This window comes from Amphiura filiformis, chromosome 18, assembly GCF_039555335.1.
Source record: "Amphiura filiformis chromosome 18, Afil_fr2py, whole genome shotgun sequence".
NCBI classification, from domain to species: Eukaryota; Metazoa; Echinodermata; class Ophiuroidea; order Amphilepidida; family Amphiuridae; genus Amphiura; species Amphiura filiformis.
In genome coordinates this window covers 12,612,676-12,638,989 of record NC_092645.1, presented here as the reverse complement: position 1 = coordinate 12,638,989, position 26,314 = coordinate 12,612,676, and the positions used below count along the sequence as shown (strand labels likewise).

Sequence of the window (26,314 nt, the reverse complement as noted above, 5' to 3'; positions counted from 1 at the left end):
GCGCCACGGGGATGCTTGGTGGAATGCCTCCAGTCAGAACTCTTGGCCCCTGTTGCCCCCCCAGTAAAAACCCAAAATTACGAAAATGTCCATGGACCCTTCCTAGATTAGCTTCTTTGGAATCTCCCACCCGGAAACCCAGAAGATGACTGGTAATAAAACACACGTTTGGTTTATCAATATCGTGTTATTATTTTTTTATTGTTATACACATTCAGTTGCATGCAAAAATGCATTTCATAAAGATATTATTAATATGTCATACAAACCTTAAAAATTTTGTTTACCTTAAAATTAATATTTTGTTCACTGCTTTTAACATCATTAGCCTTTTTGAAGTGCTTCTCCCTCGGGCAAAAGATTACCCAAATCAAAGTACGCCCTCTCCTTTTGTGCCCGCTATAATTCAAAAAGGATTTTTGAAGTAAGGCGCATGCACAAAATTAGAGGGCGTACTTATCGTGATCGACCTGTCAGGGCGACATGCAACCCGTTGGCAAAAGCTTTGTTTCCACTGGTTCTTTTAACAACGCGTTACAATGCGATTCGTAATAAACCTTTGAGGATCTCAGAAGCCAATTTATTATTAATGGCGGTTTGTTTTATATAGACACAATTCGTATACGAACTATTTACAAAACTCATACAAATATTAAACAATATTCAATGCTTCGACTATATTTATAAATATGTATTTATAAATACGCCGCGTGACCACTCCGCGCAGCCATAACACCTTGTAGACAGTAAGTCTCGAAGTGACCTTCTACATAGCGGGTGGTCTTCCTGCACATTTGAATGCAAAGGCGGTAAACATCACGAGACTACTGTGCAGCAAAAGTGTCTATTTTGTTTAACTTTGTGATTATATTGTAAACGTTTCCATTGATGAATATTTTTTCTGTCGGCAAATACTTTTAAAATGTTGTTTTTGATAACATATTATAAATTCGGACCCCCCCCCCATGTGTAATAATTTTGCTATTCAATAATACTTAAATCTGATGATATTCATCTAAAGAGTTCCTATCCTTTTCATGAAGATTTGGTCACGCTTGCTGGTCTTGATATGTCGTGCCCTTGGGTCACGTGCGTATTTATAAATACGTATTTATAATATAGTCGAAGGTAGCTGATATTGATCGGAAATTGACCTCCTTAATATTGTGGAATCAGTCAGTTTCCATAGTAGGCCTACATTCAGTATTGTCTCCAATAATTGACGTACTTTAACTTACACATTGGCAATATTGGCGAGTTCATATTCCATTTTGGGCCATTCCAATTGAAATCAATTTACCATGTTTACCCTACATAAAAGACATGACCTTAATCTTCCACACGAATTTCAAATGGGGATAGGGGCCTTTAAAATTGACACCCCATGTGGGAGAGTAAGATGATGTCTTCTATAGGGTGTGTATTAATTTCAACTGGAATAGCCAGATAATAGCCAATTGCAAGGGAGATGTGATAGGGCAGATTCGGGAGGCAGCATTCCCGCAGCAATGAGCCGCTGGTGGATCCTGCATGCAGGATGCACGACTTATGATTGGGCAAGTACATATTGTGCCGCTTTTGATGTTGCTGTTCCTGTCGATGGCACGGGTGGTCTGCTCAGCCTTTGAGGGAGGCATGGCAGCAGCCCGGGGCAGCAGGCTTAGTTGTAGCTCCTGCGATATAGAGATAGGGAGGCTTAGCGATACGGTATACGATTCCGGTTATGATGACACAGGTTGGCGGTATGGCAGACATGATATGGGTGACTCATGTGGTGATGGAGTCTGTTCCTTTGGCAGAGGCGCGCAATCGGCATGCAGCTAATTGACGGAATACCGTTTCTGATGATAGGCCACGAGGTCTGCTCCGGGCAGGTAGCTGGAGGTTCAGCCGTTCAGGAAGCAACAGGAGCGGATGTGCCTCCTGCGCATGATAGAGATAGCTAGCCTTGGTAATATAGATGTCTCATGCCGTGGATTGAAGCGGCTGCACTTCGGTCGTAGAGGCTGCTAAGGATTAGCGAATTTTCCATCTTTTTCCGGTTCTTATGAAACGGAATATGTCTACTTGGGGCAGGTTCGGAAGGCAACATGCAGCAGCGGCTGTAGCTAGCTCCTGCGATAAGGATAGGCAGGCTTGACGCAGGTTACTCGTGAATCATGGAGTCTGCTATACTTTGGCAGTGGCTGCCGAGGATTTTGTCGATTCTGCATCGAGGATATAGGCATTCTGCATCGAGGATACTAGGCAGCCTCTTCACATGCTAAGTATGGCAGTGGTGGTGCTGTTGCTCCTGCAGTAGAGATAGTCTTGATCCACCAGTCTTGTTCCGCCATGTTTACTATTTCGAGATCGGGACCGAGGGACTCGGGCTAGGTAGAGATCAGATAGGATGCTTTGCGGTATGTTGGACATTATGTGGAATATCTTGTCTCTTGCAGAGGAGGCGGAAGACTGATGGATGTTCCCGTTTCTGATAATCGGGATTTAAATGCTCGGACAGGTTCGAGGCGGCGGTGGTTGTGGCTCCTACGGTAGAGATAGGGAGGCTTGGTGCTGTTGCATGTATGCAGAAGGCTTGCAGCTGCATCATGAGGTGGTATTGGTATGAAGGTGGATTCTGTAGCACTATCTGCGTTTTGTAGCTCTTCAAATTGGCTGGTGGCTTGCTTATCAGTGGAGGAAAACCAAAAGACAATGGATCCTCATGTCTAATATTACCTTGATGCAGAAACCTCATACAACTCGGGCGGGACGGTTGGCATCATATTTACCATGCATGGGAGTAAGATTTTTGTTGGGATGAACCAAGATCATCTGTTTTATAAGATAACAAGTTCCTTTTGTTTCCTCGACCTCTGTTCCTCCCCCGTTTATTGCGACGTCTATTGATATGCTCGTTATTTGTAATCCTGGATGAATGCCCCATGTCATCACTCATATGTATGTCATCCTTGCTGCATCGTTCCCAACAGACTTGTTCCGTCCTCCATTCACCATGACGTCTGTCATTGATATAACCCGCAATCTCCTCTTGTTCATTCCTCCATTCACCATGACGTCTGCCATTGATATAACCCGCAATCTCCTCTTGTTCATTCCTCCATTCACCATGACGTCCGCCATTGATATAACCCGCAACCTCCTCATCTACAAATCTTTGCATCCACCTTTCCGGTAACCATGGTAACCTACAATCATGATCCCGTATTATGTCGATATTATGCTGCCACGCATCCATAAAGTTGCCCGTGGTGCGCTGTTCACGATGGTGCTGTCCATAATGAAGCTGTTCATTATCTTCTCTCTTCGGCCTTATTACAATATCCATTAAACTGCGTACTTTCTTAACTCCTTCTGACCGGACTGACTCTGGTGATCCATTATATACAGCATGTACCCCTGAATTATTCGATGGTCCATTACGTGATATTCTTTCTCTTGATTTGCCAAACGACTTCTTACCATTTTTATTTGACCTGGAAACTTTGACTTCGTCTGATTTGGCTAACGGCCTAGGTAACTTGGAAACAACTGCGTTACCAGAACTTGGTATTTCTTTATCCTTCAATGATGTAAAAGATGTTCTTTTCGGCGGTTTGTCACTTGATTTCTCCCCTTGTTCTAGGTGATCTTCCTCTGTCATATCTGTCTTTGGTAATCCATTATTTGTGGCTTCAATACAAGATACTTCTTCTGTTTCAGTTGATGATGTCAATGGTGTTCTGTAAGTAGGTTTGTCGCTTGAAATCGTTCCATTTTCCTTTGATCTGGGAAGTTTGTCTTTTTCTGACCTTGCCGAAGGACTTGTTGACTTTTGTAATCTCATGGAAGCAGTTGCATTACTAGACATGCTGTCGTTGGATACTCTCATACCGGTTACAAATGTCGGTGCTATTCGTGCTGTTGGTTTACCGATTGACTTCTTTGCTTTTTCTCTTGACGTTTGAACTTTGACCTCTTCTGACCTAGCTGACGAGATGGCTGATTGTGGACATTCTTTTGATCGCAATGCGTTACAAAATCTGGACGCTGTTGTATACTTCAGTGATTTTAAAGGAATTTTCTCCTCCATTCCATGGACCTTCTCAGCACCCTCTGCCGGCTTTGATAATCCGTTGGATACCTCATTACCAGATCCTGATATTTTTTGAGGATATGAAGTCGCACACTTTGGAGGTATCTCTCCATTTCCTTCCTTGGTACCTGGCGTGGCTGATCTTGATAATCCTTTAGACAAGTTAGTTGCACCTGCCTTGGCAGATTTTGACACTCTCTTGACTTTTGAGCGTCTATAAGTGTCCTTTAGCGGTATCTTTTTGGGATCGCTGACATCTTTAGACGTGATTGACATGGTCTTGCATACAGTAGCATTTGCTTTGCTGGATTCTGATGACACTTTTGGATTTCCTGAGGTTGTACCTTTAAGAGGTGTCATTTTGATTATAGTTTGTTTCTTTTCATCTTCTTTCATCCTGGAGACGCTCTTGACATCTTTAGACCTGACTGGCGTTGTCTTGGATACAGTAACTGTTGCTTTGCTGGAATCCGATGACACTTTTGGATTTCCTGAGGTTGTACCTTTAAGAGGTGTCTTTTCGATTATAGTTTGTTTCTTTCCTTCTTTCATCCTGGAGACGCTCTTGACATCTTTAGACCTGACTGACGTTATCTTGGATACAGTAACTGTTGCTTTGCTGGAATCCGATGACACTTTTGGATTTCCCGAGGTTGTACCTTTAAGAGGTGTCTTTTCGATTATAGTTTGTTTCTTTCCTTCTTTCATCCTGGAGACGCTCTTGACATCTTTAGACCTGACTGACGTTATCTTGGATACAGTAACTTTTGCTTTGCTGGATTTTGATGACACTTTTAGATTTCCTGAGGTTGTACCTTTAAGAGGTGTGTTTTTAAATATAGTTTGTTTCTTTCCATCTTCTTTCATCCTGGAGACGCTCTTGACATCTTTAGACCTGACTGACGTTGTCTTGGATACAGTAACTGTTGCTGTGCTGGATTCTGATGACACTTTTGGATTTCCTGAGATTGTACCTTTAAGAGGTGTCTTTTTGATTAGACTTCGTTTCTTTCCATCTTCTTTCATCTTGGAGACGACCTTGACATCTTTAGACCTGACTGACGTTGTTTTGGACACAGTAACTGTTGCTGTGCTGGAATCCGATGACACTTTTGGATTTCCTGAGGTGGTACCATTTAAAGGTGTCATTTTGATTAGACTTTGTGTCTTTCCATTTTCTTTCATCCCAGAAGCCAACGTGCTTTTGTCTGACCTTATCAATTGTGGTAATGATTCAGCTGTATTACTAGATCCTGACACTCTTCGGGGTGTGTAAATTGCATCATGTGCATGGGTTATTTCAGTATCAAATTGTTTTCCATCGTCTGCACAGGATGATGATATTGTATCGCCCTTAACCGGAACATGCGAGATGGGAACTTCCATGGTATTTAAATCATCACTAATAGGACCCTCATCCATACCACCATCTGCATCATTACCAGCTTCAGCAAGATCGTTTACTTTTTCTCTCTTGGAACATGTAGAATAAACGAATTCGTGACTGGATTGCTTCCTAGCCTTTTCACTCTTCGCGTTTTCATTCTCTATATTGCTGGGCCTTTTTCTACCCCGCTTGTGACTATTGGTTAAAGTCATGCAATTATCTTGTGAAATAGCAGTCTTTAGGGCTTCAAGTGCAAAGGCATTGAGCAATGTTTGCTTCAACATCTTGCTAGCTTCTGCTTTACGGTGATCTTTAACCCTGGTGACCTCCTGGGTCGTGCCAAGACAAACGTAATTATAATGGTCTCTTGCTTCAGACATTTTCCTACGCTTTGAATCGTTTTGTAGACTCGGATCAGAGGATTGATTGTTTGATTGAGGACATTTAATAAACACGGAGGTTTCTTGCAACTCGCGATCAGATGATTGCTTGCTTGATTTAGGGCTTCCTACATACTGTCTCAGACCAGATGACTTTTTACGCGCTGAAGTGTTCTGTCGCTTTATATCAGATTGATTGCAAGATTTAGGCGGATTCCTGCGCACTGAGGTGTTTTGTAGACGCATTGTATCTTCTTCGTCGTCACTTTCCGCTTCGTTCATTTGATTGCGTCTTGTTTCGGCTAGGTGACGCCTCTTTACAGACTTTGGGGCGGGAGCAGACATATTTTTACGCCTCTTTAACGACTCTTGGGCGGGGGAGAACATGTTTGTCAGTTTTGCACTGTTTGCATATTTGGTCTGGGGACTTGGAATTTGGAGTCCAATTTTATACGATCGGGTGCTTTGTACATTTGGAGGGTTTGTGCTGATGTTTGGGATTACTTTGATAGACCTCGGACAATCAGACTCGTCCTCAGAATCAAACTCTTCCTCAGAGTCAGACTCTTCTTCAGACGGTGTTAAATCACTGCAAGAGGTCGTGTCTGAATTATAAATGCAAGCAGATTCGTTTTCACTGAAACTTTCATATGTTGGAGAGTTATTGCTATGGTAACCGTTACTGACAGGCGATTTACCATGTTCATTCGTTTCTTCATCGTTGTTACATGCCTCCTCTGGGTCCAACTGGTTTTGCCTTGTAAAGCTGCAATACCCATGACCAGATATGTCAGGTGCGCCTATTGTGTCTGCATCATCACCTTCGCATTCATCATCACTTAAGTCTCCCACGTCAATGAAATCTGACGGACCATTCTCATCATCGCTATCCTCATCGTAACTATCATCAGGAGCATTGCTAATGCCATTTTCATCTTCATATGTGGAATCATCAAAAACATTGGGCGTGGTCCTTTTGACACGTTTCAAACTAGAAACACTATTTGTTTCATGAGTTACATTATGAACACAGGGATTTATGTCTAGTTCCGAATTGCTGTCATTATCGGAAAGCTCAAGATCTCTTCTGACTCTTTTCACATTAGAACCACTGACACGTTCCACATTAGAAACATGTTCAACATTAGAACCACTGATACGTTCCACATTAGAAACGCTTCTATTGGTGTTCAAGTTATAATTAGATGCGCTTGCACTGTGTTCACGACATGAGCAATCTTCACTTCTGATGCCTAACCTGGGATTTGAATGAACTGACTGTAACCATGGTAACCACATTTTCGGCGTAGTTGCTGAATTCGTCTCCTGTCTGGATGGAACGGACTCATCTCTTTCGAAGCAGATGACGGCATATGGAACATAATGCCTGGGACTCTTCATAGGAACACAGCCTTCGCCATACTCGTACAGAAAGATCTGGAAGACAGAAATCAAAATACAGAGAGGTCACATGATTGTAGATTTTTCTATTTCTACTCCAATAAAGTAGTAGGCCTACTCACTGTGGACGTTTCGAAATCTAGCAGACTCCTTTCTCAACACTATTGTTGTTGTGATGATCTTCTGTTTACCGTATATGATACTGGGTTCTCAGCAACATGGTTACCAGTTCGTTTTGCAAGAAGATCGTCAAATGCGTGACTAAGATTGCAATTTGCAATTGCCCCTCGTCTCTGTTCTGTCCTGATCTGTATTGCTTCCTTTGTCCATGGAAGTAATACACATGGAAGCTGGTCAAATACTACATCAAAGTGGGTATCATACTTGCCGCGATACTGAACAAAAGCAGTACAGTTGAAACTGGAACAATTGAGTCATCGCATGGTCAACGTGTACCATGTCTAAAATCAAAGTTCCCGCTTAAAAATCAATAGCAGTACGAGGTCGTGTACTAAGTCCTGACAATGGGCTGTGTTATATTACCGCAGTGCATGACTAGTTTTATGAACACAAACAGATTTTATAAAATCCCTACGTAATGGTCAGAATGCTATCAGTTTAATACAATTTTATTAAAAGTATGTAATTATGTGAAAACCTACCGATTATATGTTAGACTTTCAGATAGCAGTTTTAAAACAGAAAATGAAATGAAATACAATTTATTTTACGCAAAATGTAAAGATAATACCCGATTCTGGAACATTCTGGTCAACAGCAATTTCGGGCAGCCCCGGGCACACAAATAGATGCGGGGTTCATTTTATAATGTAAAGCATGTGCCAAGTGCGCATATCAATTATTACCGCTAATTAGCGGTTTAGACGTAAATGCACGATTTCCAATATTTTGAAGTTTAAGAAAATCTGTAAGTAGGCCTATAGGGTAGAAATCGATATTTTGAATGCATTTCTGTAATTATGGATTACAAATCTAACATCCCTGTCACTTTTTTCCGAATAAAAACAACATACTTGAAACATAATCAAGAAAAACACGATTTTTGCTCAAAATAATAAACCTGTAAATAAACGAACTGGCAATAAAGGCGGCAAGTCTGATCCACATCAAAGACACGCTGACTACATTGTTATCACAATAGCTTGATACGTACCCTCTATAGAATGTTACGTAAATAATTCAATAGGTGTTGGATCGACCAGCTTCCATGTCTCTAACTTCCATGCTTTGTCCTACTACTACTACACCTACTACTTTAATGTTCAGTAAAGAGAGGTCGCAGCAAACACAAAAAAGTTTTTAAAACGTTTTAAACATGTTATTTTGGGGTTTGGTTTAGATAAAAAACGTTTTAATAACATTAAATGTCGAGATGTATAAAGGTCATGGAAACGTTTTAAAACGTTTTGTATAAAAACACACTGCAACAATATTATAAAAATGTTGTCAAAACGTTTTGTAAAATATTATTTTGCAAACATTTCTTGCCAAATACTTAACACTTAAATTACCATTCTGATATAATATTTGCAGTAGGTTCTCAACACATGTTTTTGAATGTAATGTTATGAAAATATTTTATATTATGTCCTTATACGACCCGACATTTAAACGTTTTCTGGCAGCCGTTTCTAACCTTTGCGAATAATGTCAAAAACGTTTTGGTGATGCGGTATATACAATGGTGACTGAATCGGATACGAAACGCCGACACAATTAACGTTCTCCACGAACGTTCTCAGTAGAACATTGAAGGGGTGCAGCCCGGTAGTTAGAACCCATTATTCAGAATGTCAGCTTCTCAGAATTTTCTGAGTAGCGGGCCTTCTCTAAATAATGGATTTTCTGAATAGTGGCCTTTTTGTTGAATTTTATGCAAAAGTCCCGCTACTCAGAATTTTTTCTGACCCTAACCCTAACACCAACCTTAAACCTGCAAAGGACCCATTAATCAGAAGTCCCGCTACTCAGAAAATATGACCCGCTACTCAAAAAATATTTTCTGAGTAGCGGACTTTCTGATTAACGGGTTTTCTGATTAGCGGATTTTCTGGTTAGCGGGCCATTTTAAATGAAAACAATCCCGCTATTCAGAATTTGACAGATTTTCTGAGTAGTAGGCCTTCTTCTGAGTAACGGGTCTTCTGAGTGACGGTTGCATAGGCCTACCTGTGATTGCCTGATGTGTCCCAGTAGGTCATCTTTGGCCGGGTATCTTTGTTTTAGTACATGACACTCGTAATTTAATGTAGGCTCATACAGTTGACCATCTGCCATCGAATGTCTTGGAAGAATTTTACACCGACCTTTTATTATCTGTGGATTTAAAGCATACACTTTTAAGTTAACTTGCTGGTATAACCAGGTTGTATCAATTTGATCAAAATGAATGGAACTCGTCAGTTTTCAGTATTATGCATGTATACACATAAATGCAGCATAGTTAAAGCCCACCTAATATCGATATCATGTTAAATAGAAAGCCCCACCAGAACAGTTCTTCTGACTGGGTTAACCAAAACTGCATGGTTATCAAAGTAATCAGTGACAAGGTAATCTCTGAACATCAATCAGCGCCTGTCAAATCAAATCCAGAGATAACCTTGTCACTGATTGCTAACAAGCATGACAAGACAGGTTTGGTTCACCCCAGAAGAACTGCTCTGGCGGGGCTTCCTCTTTAAGCCCAAGGAAATATACTATCAACATTACTGTATAGTAATATCCAGTGGATCCCCCGCATTTGAAGCGAGGTTTTCGTATAAAACTGGCGGAGTTCACCTAATCATGCTAATGGGGAAATCAATATCTCTCGTTTGATAGCGCATCATAGGACAGAAGGCAAATTGATCTTGATGAGAAATCGGAACATAGAAACATTTAAACATTATACAAACTATCGCACGAGATCTCGTTATCTTAATATCGATAAACAGGGGAAAGAAGAATTACGCACCGCACACTAGCACAATTAAACATGAATTTACATGCATTGGCAGCCAGGATTGGCAGATATACCAGGGTAGAAACTCCGGACATATACCTGCCCGTGGCGGGTCTTGAACCTCATGCCTGTGCGCAGGTTCAAGTTATCGTAAGGGCATGTATATGTCCGGAGTTTTTACTCTGGTATATCTGCCTGTGCATGTCACGTTTTTCATGTTTAATTGTGCTAGTGCGCGATGCGTAATTCTTCTTTCCCCTGTTTAAAAGAGAACGTCTTGAAACAAATAATTCATCAGGATCGTTCGTAGTTCATTAACGTATGAAAGGTTCTTTTTCAGATCCAAATAATCTGGTACTACACTCAGAAATATTTCAAATCCTATCAGGATGTTTGATGAAACGGCAACACTGTTTGGTCTGTTTTTGGGCGCAACACCATGAATAAAGACGAGGGGCTTACAAACTAGACAAGATCTACGATTAACTCATCAACAAACGACAAGTTTGGAAACATCATCAAGATCAAACAGTGTTGCCGTTTTATCAAACATCTAGAAACACCACAACAGAGCGATCAAGATTCCTGGAGGAATTGAAATATTTCTGAGTAGTAGGCCTACCAGATTATTTGGATCTGAAAAAGAACCTTTCCTACACTCATAGAAATTGTTCGTTGGCATTACTCAGTATTAAGTTAGTGGAAGTCGTTGCGTCAACTTTCCGAGTAATGCCAACGCGTACAATTTTGAGTAACGCTGACTCGATATCATTATGTTGGTCGCACTCATTTGCACTTACTTTATTGAGTTGTTACAACTTTTCTAGAGGTGCTATAGTATACAAAATTTTGCACTGATTACAAAAATAAATATTTGAATACTGCTAATTGTGCAGAAAATGATCCAATTACGTGAATTAAGTAACAAAGTACCAAATTGGAATAACTCAAAACAATAAGTACCAGTAACTTAATATGAACGAGTTACATCAACTTACATGTTGAGTTACAATAACTCAACTAATTGGTTCTTTGAACCTTGTTTATTTTTCTAAGTTTCCTGAACTTGAATTCAGAAGTTGGCATTACTTAAAAGTTGACGCAACGACTTACATCAACTTTTTAAGTAATGCCAACAAAGTTGATTAGTTGACGGAACTTTTTGAGCTTTTTCAGCATTTTTTAAGTTCGGATAACTAAAATGAATTTTGTTTTGGCAACTTTTACACTATTTTTGAGTTGTCCAAACTTACTCCTTTTGAATTGCGCCAACAAGACGAACAAGTCATTTCTATGAGTGTACTTTAATTAAAAGAGAATGGTTGAGACGCATTGCACATACCTTGTATATAACCAAGCTGGGATTCCTGTAACGCTGTTTTCTCGCCCATTCCAGAAGCAAATCAGCATGTAAGAATAAATTGACTCCCTTGTCTACATCACCAAGAGGCATGTCGCAGAATTCGTGATTCTTGAAGCTTAATGTGCTGCAGACGACATCTGCTAGAGAGTCTTTTCTTACCAACCCAAATGCATATCCGACAGGGTATGGGACCACACTGGATTCCCATGATGAGGTCGATCGTAATTCTCTGCGCTTTCCATGGAATTTTCCCGCCCATTCTGGTTGGTGTACTGTTGTAATTGTTCGCTCCTTCCAAAACCGCGGAATTACACGATGATTTAAGCATGACTGTTTTACTATGTCATGAAGATCTGATCTTTCTCGCATAGATTCGACAGGATGTCGATTTCCTGTAAAAAATCAATCAATCAATCAATCAATCAAGTGATGAATCAATCAATCCATATTATATTCCATCTATCCAGCCATGGAAGAAAGAGATGAGCCAGCCAAGAAAAATAACCACAAAACTCCAGCCACCCCATCATCCAACCATTCATCCTTTAAATCAATCAATCAACCAAATAATCAATTATCAAAAATCTTCGTAACAATTTTATTTAGTAAGCAATCTACTTCTAACTCAGGTTAATGTAAGAATAATAAATGTATGTAATTAAAACATATACAAGACCCAAACTGTGGTCAAAGTCCACAAACCTGGGTCGTGTTGGTGTTTTTCCCCGGGTATAGAATATTGTTGGTCAAAGGCTAGCTAGCGGCCAAAAAAAATCGATGTTTTGCAAAAGTTCATTCTACAAATCATGTACTTTGAAAACTTGCTTGATTTATTGTGCTCATTATGAGCTACCCTATTTTAAATGGTTGCGATTTGGTAGTTCACAGCATCTTGCGAATGGTATAGTGAGCTTGGGCAAAAATTGCATTGATCATATTGATAGCGTTTAGCGAACGAGTAGAAGAATTCAAATATCACAGATTGTGATGGTATGTATGATTCAGATCACCATTAAAGTGGTGGTGTCCCTTGAGATGGTCTAAATCTTGGAAAAGGGATGGCTTTGCCAAATTTTGTAGGGGAGTTAATTAATAATATATTCTGACGTGTTAATTCCTTGTCCAAAACCACATTATGATTATTTGGTTAGATAGTCGGAAAAAATTATCTAATTAACCATTACTTTTGAACATACCATCTGTTTTGGCAATCTTATATGGTCATATGTCAGAAATTTCACTTTCTCACACCAGAAAGTTAACTCTATATGGGTGACTTTTTAACTTTCTCTTTGAATCCTTTTATAATTATCATGATTATTATATATTAATAATGAAAACAAAAATCTACTTTTAACATGAACACATTATAAAGAGCGAACATATATAAATAACAAATTGAGTTATTTATCAAATATCTCCCTCAATTAGGGGTTATACGATGTCACACAGATATACTTTGTAGGTCCTGTGGTTCTTGAGTTATGTTGTAAAGAGGGCTGAAACAACAACACTTTTGTAAAACATACATAGGCCAACTCATTAACAACAATAAATCAAGCAAGTTTTCAAAGTGTATGATGTGTACAATGAACTTTTGCAAAACATCAAAGTGTTATTTTTCAATAATAGGCTATGTTGATTTAGATAATGAAAATCTTTTTTTTTTTGGCTGCTTCGACCAACAAAACCATGTCTACACTTAAAGGGGCTAGGCCTATATATCTAATGAAGATGATAAAACTCTACATACCTTCTACAGAACTTGCCAAGTCCTTTTTGGGGATGATGAAGGGACGTTCCATATCGATTAAGCACTGTTGTCCACGTTTATTGTCCACGTTTTGATTACTGTGCTTCAACCAATCTGCTGGAAAGTGGAAACTGGTACAATTCTATAACCGGGATATAAAGAAACAATCGGAAATTTAATATCTATAGGCTATATCCATAAGATGTTAACTCGTCAAATCTTCAATACTACTGGTTGGTTATACAACATAATAATACTATACTAATATTCTTCGATGTTAGAATATGTGTGGGAGTAGATCATATCCGGGATCATATCACTCTTTATTGGCCCAAAATTATGGTATGTGAGCAGGAACATAATAAATTTCTGTCTGCATATTCACTGAACACCAATATGGTCTAAGATGTATGACAAAAATGATGATGTCAATGATGCCAAGGTTATGCATTGTTTTGATGGTTCTGAGAAATCACCATTTCTTGGAACTGACACCTTCTAGTACAGGTTTGACGATCACGTGACAAATCGAATCTGTGACGTCAATATTAATATCGATATCAATTTAAGGCTGTTCTAGTTAAATTACATACCCATTGGCATTTTGGCTGTTCCATTTAATTTACATACTCAACATTTCCCTGTGCACTTAGTCCATGAATTGATCCTGATTTGCATTGTCGTATAGAGTTATATTTTTGTACACAACAGGGATGTTACTATTGTTTTAACTAAATGAAGCATATACTTTTGCTTTTATCTTTCTTTGTCCTTTATTAATTATAATTAGGTGATTTAATTTAACAATAACTACTAAAATTATTTTGTAAATCGAATTTGGGAAAAGTGATATAAGATGGAAAAATTATTTTGTAAATCGAATTTGGGAAAAATAATCAATATAAGATGGAAAACTTAGTCAATTATAATGAAAAAATGCGGAGGAAAAACAATCAATCAAAAAGAAATGTGAGAGAAAAAAGAAAGAACGAACGAACGAACGAACGGAACGAACGAACGAACGAACGAACGAAAGAAAGAAAGAAAGGAAAGAAGCAGGGAGAGAGGTGGGGGGTCGGGGAAATAGAGAAAAAAATTGAGGTCTTTTGGGGAAACTTGTATATCTTTAATACGGAAGGTCAACATTTCCCAATGATTGACGGTTTTTCATCCCAGCTACATGCACAGATTTATAAATTTTACTTCGAGGACTGTTAAATATCAAAAATATAAAAAATGTTAATTTTTAATAATTTGCCATAAAATTTGTTATAGGCTATCGCGAACTTCACAAGATCAAAATTATTAGATCAAAAGGACGTTCCTCGTATTTAGAATGCAAAGTAATGTGTCTCTCATGCCCGACAAAAAATACTGTGCAAACGTTGCTATCCGATTCCTTAAGTGTGAAGTTTAGGTAACCGCTTTGATCGATAATAATTGTAATTTCACAAATGCATCATGGGATGGGAAGGACATTTTGTGGTCAAGCGATGTCAAAATAACGATGTTTTCAAGCTCGGGCATATAGGCCTAATCAATGAAAACTTGGGTTGGTTAATTCAACATAAATAGTCCAAATAAAGCGTAAACACTATGCATGGATTTTGTTTGTCAACGGCGATGAGGACCAAATGCAGCTATCCAGGCGTTAAAAATTGTTAATAAAATCCTAATATACATAACAAACCAACAAAACCAGGCCTATGCGACAGCACACGGACCGCTAACATAAACTGCATAAACATAATATTATAAACCGAAGTCTATAAGTCTGGTATGTAAATGAGCCTAAAAACAAGCCACTTGTACATGTATTTCAAGTTGTATAGGCCTATCACATCACCCGCGTACAAAAACAAGTAACTCTTTTAGGCTAGGGGGTATCAAAAACAAACTGCAAAAATGGGAAAAGGATACTTCTAACAAAAATCGGAAAAACAGCCACATACTTGCTCAAGTTTACAATGAAAAATACTTGCTTTGGGTACTTTAAAATTAATAATAACTAAATTCATCACGTGATCAAGTTATGAAATTATAGTTACGATATGCCTACGGCCAGGGCCTAGGTCACTGTAGTACAGTCCCAGCAAACACAAAACATTTTCGACATCATTCGCAAAAGGTTATAAAAGGTTATCAGAAAACGTTTAAATGTCGGGTTATATAAAGGGTATATTAAGGTTATAAAACGTTTTCATAACATTAAAAATCATTTTTTGATAATCTACTGCTCAGCAAACAAAAATGTTTTACAGAAAACGTTCTAATGTCGGGTTATATAAAGGGTATAGAAACGTTTTAATAACATTCCAAAAACATTTTTGAAAACTTGATACAAAACATTCTAAACAGAATGTTATTTTGGGGTTGAAAAATATTTTGTGAAAATGTTTGCCCAAAATATTTGCAATAACGTTTTAAAAACGTTTTCATGACCTTTATATAACCCGACATTTAAATGTTATTAAAACGTTTTGAAAAAAACATTTTAAGAACATTTCTGTGTTTGCTGGGTGCAAACATTTTAACATAATGTTATTTAAGTGTTGACAAAATATTTGGCAAAAAATGTTTGCAAAAATAGTTTACAATAAACCTTTTTGAAAACATTCAAAAATTATTGATGTAGTGTGTTTTCATACAAAACGTTATAAAACGTTTTCATGACCTTTATATAACCCGACATTTTAATGTTATTAAAACGTTTTTATGTAAACCAAAAGCCAAAATATAACTTGTTAAAAAAGTTTTTAAAACGTTTTAGTGCTTGCTGGGGTGTGATCTAGGCCTACTTAAAAATTTAAAGAACAAAGAAAACATTTATAATTTCTCATTATTTATCAAACCGGTCTACTTACAAAATACGTAATGTAACATACAATGATCGGGATATATAAAGAAATGAAAAAAGTACAAAATTAAAAAAAAAATGGGTAGGCCTATTAAATCGCGGGAAAATTTCGAAAATGGAGCCAAATTCTATTGCGACGAATTATGATTGCAAGAAATAAATTCGCGGCTCACACGCTTAGGCGAAGAAAAAAATAAACCATGTTCTACGGGCGGACGGACCTTTCATGTAGGGTCGGTCGGTCGGGGTTTTTTTTTTGGGGGGCTTTAAATAACCCCAAAAATCACCAAAATCTGTAAATAATTTGCAATTTGAGAAAATACAATAAAAAAATTGTTCCTGAAATTTCCGAAATTTGGGTCGGCATTCATTTGTACAGGAAAATATTTTTTCCCAATTTGTTCAAAATCTGGGTCGGTCGGGCCCGTATAACATGGTTTTCTTTTTTCGTCGCCTTACGACTATGTTTTGCGAGTAACGGGCAGGTTCCGGTTCTTACATTATGCAGACTGGCAGACTGGCAGACTGGATTGTTGCATGTTCATGAAATACTTTCCATCATTATAAAACTGTAATTTTTTTACAACAGTTGCTGTGTAAACAGGTACATCCCAAAGTCATACTTAATAATTGTATGTATTCAATTCAATTCAATTCAATTATTTAACAAAATACCCCTATTGTATTGAGCAATGGTTACGGTTCGCTATCTCTAAGGTTCGCTATCTCTAAGGTTCGCTATCTCTAAGGTTCGTTATCACTAATTACGAAAAAGGTTCGCTATACCTAAGGTTCGATATCACTAATTTTGAAAAAGGTTCGGTATTTCTAAGGTTCGATATCACTAATTTTAAATAAGGTTCGCTATCTCTAATTTTAAATAAGGTCCGCTATCACTAATTTATTGAAGGTTCGCTATCTCTAAGGTTCGCTATCACTAATTTAAAATAAGGTCCGCTATCTCTAATTTTAACAATCCCGGTATCCCTAAGGTTCGCTATCTCTAATTTTAAATAAGGTCCGCTATCTATAAGGTTCGCTATCTCTAAGGTTCGCTATCTCTAAGGTTCGCTATCACTAATTTCAAATAAGGTTCGCTATCTCTAATTTTAAATAAGGTTCGCTATCTCTAATTTTAAATAAGGTTCGCTATCTCTAATTTCAAATAAGGTTCGCTATAGCGGTCCTTATTTAAAATTAGAGATAGCGGACCTTATTTGAAATTAGAGATAGCGGACCTTATTTAAAATTAGAGATAGTGGACCTTATTTAAGATTAGTGATAACGAACCTTAGGTATAGCGAACCTTAATCGAAATTAGTGATAACGAACCTTAGAGATAGCGAACCTTATTAATTAGGGATAGCGAACCTGAAACAAAATTAGTGATAGCGAACCTTAGGTATAGCGGACCTTTATTGGAATTAGTGATAACGAACCTTAGAGATAGCGAACCTTCAATAAATTAGTGATAGCGGACCTTATTCAAAATTAGTGATAGCGAACCTTATTTTAAATTAGTGATAGCGAACCTTATTTATAATAATAGTGATATCGAACCTTAGAACTAGCGAACCTTATTCTAAATTAGTGATATCGAACCTTAGAAGTAGCGGACCCTTTTTTAGGTATAGCGAACCCTTTTCTCTATTAGAGATAGCGGGATTCTGATCTCCATAGACTTTACACGTTAGTGATAGCGAACCTTAGAGATAGCGAACCTTAGAGATAGCGGACCTTAGAGATAGCGGGATGTCACCTGAGCAATAGGCCTATATATGGGTTGACCCTCATGCTAGGAATTCATCCTCTTGTGTTCCTAGTATTATAATAGTGTCACTAGGATCCACAACATGCTCATCTATCAGGGGCACAGTTCTTTAACCCCAATACATTTGTACATTCATTGAATGACCTTTCAAAATATGGGGATAAAAACTCATACTCTGCAACTTCAGGTCAAATTTTGCACTATGATTGTTTAATTCAGGTTATTGGGCTATGCCATTGGGATGCGGTCATTGTGGTCCATAGTGTAGATTTACAATGTATGATAAATAGGATGGAAAGTGGTTGTCAAATCTTAATAGTGTTAGTGACCCTATCACCCTAGGCTACAGACTTTTTATTTGATGTAAAATATTTGATGTAACATATCGTATTTTTTTAAATCTATTCCCATTCTATATTCAGTATTTAAATGTTTAGGGGCTGTGCAATAATTATGAGCCCCCAGTGTGTGTGTGTTGGGGGGGGGGGCTCTCGGCTTGCCAAAAATTGCTTCCCCCCCTTTCGGCTCGCCAAAAATTTCCCCCCTGAATTTTACCCTCACCCAGGGCTCATAATTATTGCACAGCCCCTTAAGTTCTAACGAATGTTTGATGACATAAAAACGATAATATATTTTTACCAGATATTATACGTAACATATATCGATTTTACGTCAGACATTTGTTGTAGCTTGTTGTCTCGCTTTCCTTCACACCAATTTTTATGAACCTGCAACAATCTGTGGCAATTTGAGCCTGTATGACCCTGACATGACCTTGATAATTTTTGTCCACCATTAGGGGTAGTTCTAACCTGACATTACTACCACTAGTATACCATATTTTGATACTAGTCTCATATACCCAGTCTGCCAGTCTGCCCCAGTCTGCCAGTCTGCATAATGTAAGAACCGGGCAGGTTCTTAGAGGAGCGCCGATAAGAAGACACAAGCACGATACCGATTGTTTTTGGTTAATGTTAAGATAATTTATTAGACTGGCGATGACTGAACAACAAAGTTCATAAGGGGCTGTGCAATAATTATGAGCCCCGGGGTAACATTCAAACGGCTCGCCAAAAATCGCTTGCCCCCCTCTCGGCCTGCCAAAATCGCTTGCCCCCCCTCTCGGCCCGCCAAAATTCTTTGCCCCCCCCCTTGCGCATGCCAAATTTTTGGGATCCCAATTTACAAACCTTAAATGGTCTATATACCTGTTGTGAGCGCAGCGAGCAGGAAAATTTGCATATTTAAGCGTTTCCGTACTGTTTTCCTAAGCCTTTTTAGAGCGTTTTATTAAAAAGGCGCCCCATGAATGTGTGCCAAAAATCGCTTGCCCCCCCCTCTCAGCTTGCCAAAAATTGCTTGCCCCCCCCTTTTGGCTCGCCAAAAATTTCTTGCCCCCCAATTTTACCCTCCCCAGGGCTCATAATTATTGCACAGCCCCTAACGAAAGACGAGATAGTAGTTCTGGCATAGATTCAGTAGATCGGAGGGAGAGGATTTGAAGACGGGTCTTCTCCCGATGGTGGTCACAAATCAAAGACACTGGGATCTCCCCTGATTTTTCAGACCAGGGTGTGTCAGGCCATCCCCTGATCAACTTTTAGCCAATCACGATAGGGTAAAGATCCCAGGGCCTAATATTAGTTTTATAATCCCAATTAAGATAATTGTGGGATTATACATTTTGATCCCTTCACAATAAGGAGGAGAGATAAAATCTTAGAATTGGTGATATTAATGGAGTACCTTTTATGGTTTGATCAAAATGAATAATAATAGAAGAGGGGATGAAGGTGCCGATAAACGGTGGACAAACACTTGAGATACTAAAAAATGGCTTGATTATGATAATATATTTTTGTGGGGTAAACAGAATGATTATCTCCCAGGGCTCTCTTCTCCAGATATTTCCATATTAATTGCTGGTTAATATTAATAATCCGAAAGACAATGTTTTCTCTACCATAATCCTAAAGACAATGTTTTCTCTACCCGTCCATTCTGATCTCTTAGGCTACACACACCTATCATCAGTGTTGTAGTCGAGTCCTCATCATCCGAGTCCGAGTCCGAGTCCGAGTCCTTGGTGTCCGAGTCCAAGTCCGAGTCCGAGTCCCTGCCAATTTCTGATGTCCGAGTCCGAGTCCGAGTCCGAGTCCTCAATGTTCGAGTCCGAGTCCGAGTCCGAGTCCTTATGTATCAAATTCAAGCCCCGGGGTTTTCACCAATACTTTGTCAACGTAGGCCCATACTTAACCAGAATTTTAGGTCTATATTATTTTCTTGTAAATACATAATTTGCTCATCCCACCTAGCATGCCTAGTATTGTTTGGGGGCTGTGCAATAATTATGCGGAGCCCGGGGAGGGGTGAAATTGCAAAAAATGCTTATCCCCTCTCGGTCTGCCTAAAATCGCTTGTCCCCCTCCCGGCTTGCCAAAAATCTTTGCACCCCCCTTTGCACATGCCATTTTTTAGGATTCCAATTTACAAACCTTAATGGTTTAGATTATGTTGCGAGCGCAGCGAGCAGGGACATTTGCATATGTAAGCGTTTCCGTACTGTTTTCTATAAGCCTTTTAGAGCGTTTTATTTGAAAGGAGCCCCGTATGTGCCAAAAATTCTCAGTTTGCCCAAAATGGCTTCCACCCTCCCTTTCGATCGGCCAAAAAATTCTTACCCCCAATTTTACCTTCCCCCAATGCTCATAATATTTGCTCAGCCCCTTTAATGTGTAGCATACCTTGGAAACAGAATAATCATAGACTCACAGTAACTTATTAGGCTTGTGTTTTAAAGAGAGCAAAAGATGCATTATGACAATAAAAATATGACGGCAGGTGCTAAACGAAGGGGTGTTGGATCTGGCTGTAGGCCTATGCGGTATTATTCTGGGGGTGGGGGTGGTCATTCACATGTAAAGGTGGTACGGGTATTGTATGTGCGGCGGTCAAGGGTCCCTAATGTTCAGGCTCTCCGGCAGTTCCTTAAGACCCACATTTGCATCATGTTCTAGTTCAATGTTGAAATTTCAGTTCATCAAGCCCCTATTTTGCCCACAAATCAGTTCTTAGTTCCCAAAGTTTGGCGCCACACACCCCTACCAAAATTTAACTTGAGTGCCCCATCCCAGGGTATTATTATTCATGTAGGCTACATTCTAGACTTGCGTCTAACAAAGCAGTCATGTCAAAACAAATTATTATGATTAAATACCATTTATAAAGATATAACTGAAAGCAATCTTGCTTTTTGGTTGTACTTTTATTTACAAACTGAATTTATTTGCATGCAAAATTACTTAAAGTAATCACGTGATGTGATCATTGATCAAGCAAGGAAGTTTACAATGAAAGACCTAAAAAGACCCTATTTTGCCGGACTCGAGGAGGACTCGGAGCCGAGTCCCCGAGTCCTTGGGGTCCGAGTCCGAGTCCGAGTCCGAGTCCTTAGCTCCCGAGTCCAAGTCCGAGTCCGAGTCCTTGAAAAAAGGACTCGAGTCCGAGTCCGAGTCCCGAGTCCTCACGGTTAGGGTTTTTGATTCAGTAGGTTTAATAGGGTATCATCCCGGGGGTATCATGCGGCCCATAGCATAGGTTTGGTTCGAACCCCGTCCTGGTAGAATTATTAATTCTAGATTTAAAATCTATTTCGTTTCTTTTTGATAAATAATGGCATTTATATGCGGAATGCTATGTACATTGTACATTGCGGCACGGACAACATTGATGAAAAACGCTGCTGAAGTTAGGCTTACTTTGTTGCCATGCTAAATCGAGTATCAAGTACGAGTAAAATTATCCATGGTATCGAATACGGCCTATACCCAGGGTTCGCAGGTTTTTGCCGCAGGTGGAAAAAACCGCGGTTTTAACCACTTGGCAAAAACAGTTTTTGCCGGCAAAAATGGCAAAAACTAAGAAAATGATTTATAATTCAATTTTTTCATCTCAAAACAAATGATTAAGTTACAAAAATAAGTTCCCGAGTGTAACAAGGCCAGATTTTGTAATTATAGCAATATATTAAGAAATTAAAGGCATGCGTTTTCATTGCTCAAGTGCATTTAATCGAAATGTGGCATGATGTATCAAATTCAAAACTTTTTCATTTTAAAGACTTGATGAGACAAAAAATATGTTAAATGATTCGTTAAAATATGTGTGTTAATACTGTTTATGAGCTTTCTGTGTCACTTTTTAATATTTGAGTGACTATATGCAAGTTTTTGCCAGTTTTTGCCATTTTTGCCGGTTTAAACCAGGCAAAAACTGGCAAAAACAGTTTTTGCCAGGTTTTTGCCACTTTGCCGGCAAAAACAGGTTTTTGCCGGCAAAAACCGAACCCTGCCTATACCATAAATTATTATTAACATAATAAAAAAAAAGTAATGTTTCTTACCTACAGCTGCAAGTAGAGATACGGTTTTACTCGATAAGCAACAGGTACCTAAAACCCCGGGCTAAAACCATGGCAAACGACAGTAGGCTTTAATACATATGATGAAGAAGAAATGTGTATAGGTCTCTGGTATCAACCCTCGTCGAATCTGGAATATATCAAGTGTTATACAAAACCCCTTCTTTATGAGCCAAACATGCAGTGGGGTCAAAAATTCAACCCGTTTGGTGATGCTCATTAATATCTGACATATCGCAGCTACTCTGCTGTTTTCGACGAAATAGTGACTCAATATCACACATGTAGGCCTACATCATACACAGCCCACGGAAAATAGTTACGGCTAATACGGTATGGGGTTTCCCGGAGTTTTTATCGATGGGTGCACAAGTTCCAATCACATAAAGTAACTGTTATTCCAATCAACAATAGTTCTTGACAAGACTTTGAAAGGATTGTTTGTTGCTGTTCTTATTTGCCGTGTTTAATTTACATGTTTATACACTTTGGGAATATGTCAAAAAGCCGTCAAGATGCTATTACCATAATAGGCCCTAGGGTTAAAATAAACATGACTGACTTGCCTTGGATAAGAAAGGTAGGTTCAACATCTACCCACAATGCACTTCGGTACCGTTGTATAATGTAAGGCCATGTCGGGTCGTGTGCCGCTGTTTAATAAGCGTTGTTCTGATCAAATTATTATCATTTATTATACCAACAAACTCTCTTTATCAATTATTGTCACTTTCTTCAGTTCACCTCTACAATTGTTAAGGTATCATTTTGATAAATCCTAAAAATGGAGAATAATACGGTAAAAACTCCAATTCTGCTTTAATACCTTTCTGTCATATCATAAAATCCTATAATGGGCTTAATACATGTATAATGTTGGTACAATTAGGCCTTGGGATCAAATCCCTGGCGTGATTGGTGGAAAGTTGATAAGGGGATATCTTACCACAGTGTGGTTTGAGAAACCTTGTTAGATCCAATGGTTATTCAGTTTGTTTAAACGTTAGCCGGTGAATTCAAGTTAATCATTCGAGGTGATGCGAGGAAAACGCGGTAATGGGACCCAGTAGTAGATACAGATCGGGTGAGAAGGTGAATGCATGGTGATACGAATGAATCTCGCCGTCAACCGTCAATGAAGTGGGTAATAGTCAGTGGTGAATGTATAGTACGCGGTAATCAGTAGAAACAGTTATTTGATGGGTGACACAGGAGGAACTAACCCACTACAGCGCGAGCATTCAAAATCTGACTTTGAATGTCACAATGTGCTCTTCATAGATAGCACGTTATGTGGTCGATTATATAATGTGCTATCTACAGTAGATAGCAGGTTATGGTTATTATTCAAAGTGCTATCTAGTAGATACGCATAGTTACTGAACAATATATGTGCTTTTCAGTAGATAGCACGATATATCACTCCGAAACAATGTGCTATCTATAGTAGATAGCACGATATAGTTATTAAACAATGTGCTATCTAGTAGGTAGCATGATATGGTAAACAATGTGTTATTTACAGTAGATAGCACGAAATGGTTATTAAACAATGTGCTATCTACGTGCAGTAGATAACACGTTATGGTTATTATTCAAAGTGCTATCTATACATCAGTAGATACGCATGCACTGAACAATGTGCTTTACAGTATAGCACAATATAGTTATTAAACACTGCTATCTACAGTAGATAGCACAATATAGTTATTAAACAATGTGCTATTCATTTATTCATTCATCTTTATTTCATTCAAATATAAAATATAACAGCACAACAATTAAACACATACATTGAATGAGGAGGTTCTCGGAAGGCCGGTTGGCCTGTATTAAGAACCCCCTGTCCTAACAAAAAAAGTTTCAAAATAACAACAACAACAACAAAATATACCGCAAAATGTCAAAAACTCCCTCCCCCCTCATTTACCCTAACAAACACCCAAAGAGCCTGTTTTGTGATCAAGAATATGCAAGAAATTACAGAGATAAATTCAATAATACATTAACCATATTACAGATAATACGATACAAAATTAAATTACTTTAAGCCGTACAAGGAAATTAGATAAAATACTAAATGTAATTAAGAATAATATTATCTTACACTTTGGTTTTGAAATGCTTTGGTTTTGAAATGCTATCTACAGTATATAGCACGATATGGTTATTAAACAATGTGCTATCTACAGTAGATAGCACGATATAGTTATTAAACAATGTGCTATCTACAGTAGATAGCACGATATATTTATTAACAATGTGCTATCTACAGTAGATAGCACGATATGGTTATTAACAATGTGCTATCTACAGTAGTATATAGCACGATATGGTTATTAACAATGTGCTATCTACAGTATATAGCACGATATGGTTATTAACAATATGCTATCCAGTAGATAGCACGATATAGTTATTAAACAATGTGCTACATGCTATCTACAGTAGATAGCACGATATGGTTATTAAGAATGTGCTATTTACAGTATATAGCACGAAATGGGTATTAAACAATGTGCTATCTACAGTAGATAGCTCGATATGGTTATTAAACAATGTGCTATCTACAGTAGATAGCACGATATAGTTATTAAACAATGTGCTATCTATACATCAGTAGATACGCATGGTTACATAGCACGATATAGTTATTAAACAATGTCCTATCTATACATCAGTATATAACGCATGGTTACCGAACAATGTGCTTTACAGTTTAGCACGATATAGTTATTAAAAACTGTGCTGTCTACAGTATAGTAGGATAGCACGATATTGTTATCTAACACTGACACTGTGCTATAGTATAGCACGATATGGTTATTAAACAATGTGCTATCTAGTAGATATCTACAGTAGATAGCACAATATAGTTATTCAACAATGTGCTATCTACCGTAGATAACACGTTATGGTTTTTATTCAAGTGCTATCTATACATCAGCAGATACGCATGGTTACCGAACAATGTGCTTTACAGTCTAGTGTAGCACGATGTAGTTATTAAGCAATGTGCTGTCCACAGTAGATAGCACGATATGGTTATTAAACAATGTGTTATCTACAGTAGATAGCACGATATGTGGTTACACAATGTGCTACCTACGGTTGATGGCACGATATGGTTATTAAACAATTTACTATCTAGTAGATAACATGATATATAATGTGATATCTACAGTAGATACACGTTTATGGTTATTATTCTAGGTTTTTAGGTCTATCTACAGTAGATGGTCACTGAACAATGTGCTCTAGTAGTAGTAGATAACACAATATGGTTATTAAGCAATGTGCTATATAGTAGATAGTACGATATAGTTATGTGCTATCTACAATAGATTGCATGATATGGTTATTAAACAATGTGTTATCTACTGTAGATAACACGTTATGGTTATTATACAAAGTGCTGTCTACAGTAGATACGCATGGTCACTGAACAATGAGCTTTACAATAGATAGCACGATATATCACTCCGAAACAATGTGCTAGCTACAGTAGATAACACGTTATGGTTATTATTCAAAGTGCTATAGGTCTATCTACAGTAGATAGTCACTGAACAGTGTGCTCTAGTATAGATAACACGATATAGTCATTAAAGAATGTGCTGTCTATGATAGCTAGCACGATATGGTTATTAAACAATGTGCTATCTAACGTAGATAGCACGTTTATCAGACGAATGCAAATCGATAATATTAAGACATGTCTGGCCTGTATACGATTTTTTTTGGTGAATTCAGCATCAAAAATCCGCAAGGCCTTGTTTCATGGATGAGTCGACACATCAAGTGTATGTATAAGTTTGATATTTACACAGACTTTGACGAAATCTGTGATAATAATCATGATAATTATCCATATTTCATGGTTGGGACAAAACATTAAAAGTTGAGTTCAGTGGCCCTATACATGCTATATGCGCG

The 26,314-nt window shown here is 38.2% G+C and overlaps 1 protein-coding gene across 1 annotated transcript; it reads right to left on the bottom strand.

Annotated features, from left to right (window-relative positions):
• Positions 1 to 1,315: 1,315 nt before the first annotated feature.
• On the bottom strand, positions 1,316 to 22,415 carry LOC140139871 (uncharacterized). The gene is made up of 5 exons (XM_072161632.1): positions 22,361 to 22,415; positions 13,328 to 13,469; positions 11,554 to 11,966; positions 9,437 to 9,583; positions 1,316 to 7,282 (listed from the first exon to the last, which is right to left on the bottom strand). The coding sequence occupies exons 2-5, from the start codon at positions 13,377 to 13,379 to the stop codon at positions 2,771 to 2,773; spliced, it is 5,124 nt and encodes a 1,707-aa protein (XP_072017733.1). The 5' UTR covers positions 13,380 to 13,469; positions 22,361 to 22,415; the 3' UTR covers positions 1,316 to 2,770.
• Between the last annotated feature and the right edge of the window lie 3,899 nt (positions 22,416 to 26,314).

Excerpts from the sequence above, each read along its gene's own strand:
- LOC140139871 (XM_072161632.1), bottom strand. The coding sequence starts at position 13,379 with ATGGAACGTCCCTTCATCATCCCCAAAAAGGACTTGGCAAGTTCTGTA. Across the intron at positions 9,584-11,553 it reads CCAGCTTGGTTATATACAAG|ATAATAAAAGGTCGGTGTAA; the intron begins GTATGTGCAATG and ends TTAAATCCACAG. Across the intron at positions 7,283-9,436 it reads GACACATCAGGCAATCACAG|ATCTTTCTGTACGAGTATGG; the intron begins GTAGGCCTATGC and ends TCTGTCTTCCAG.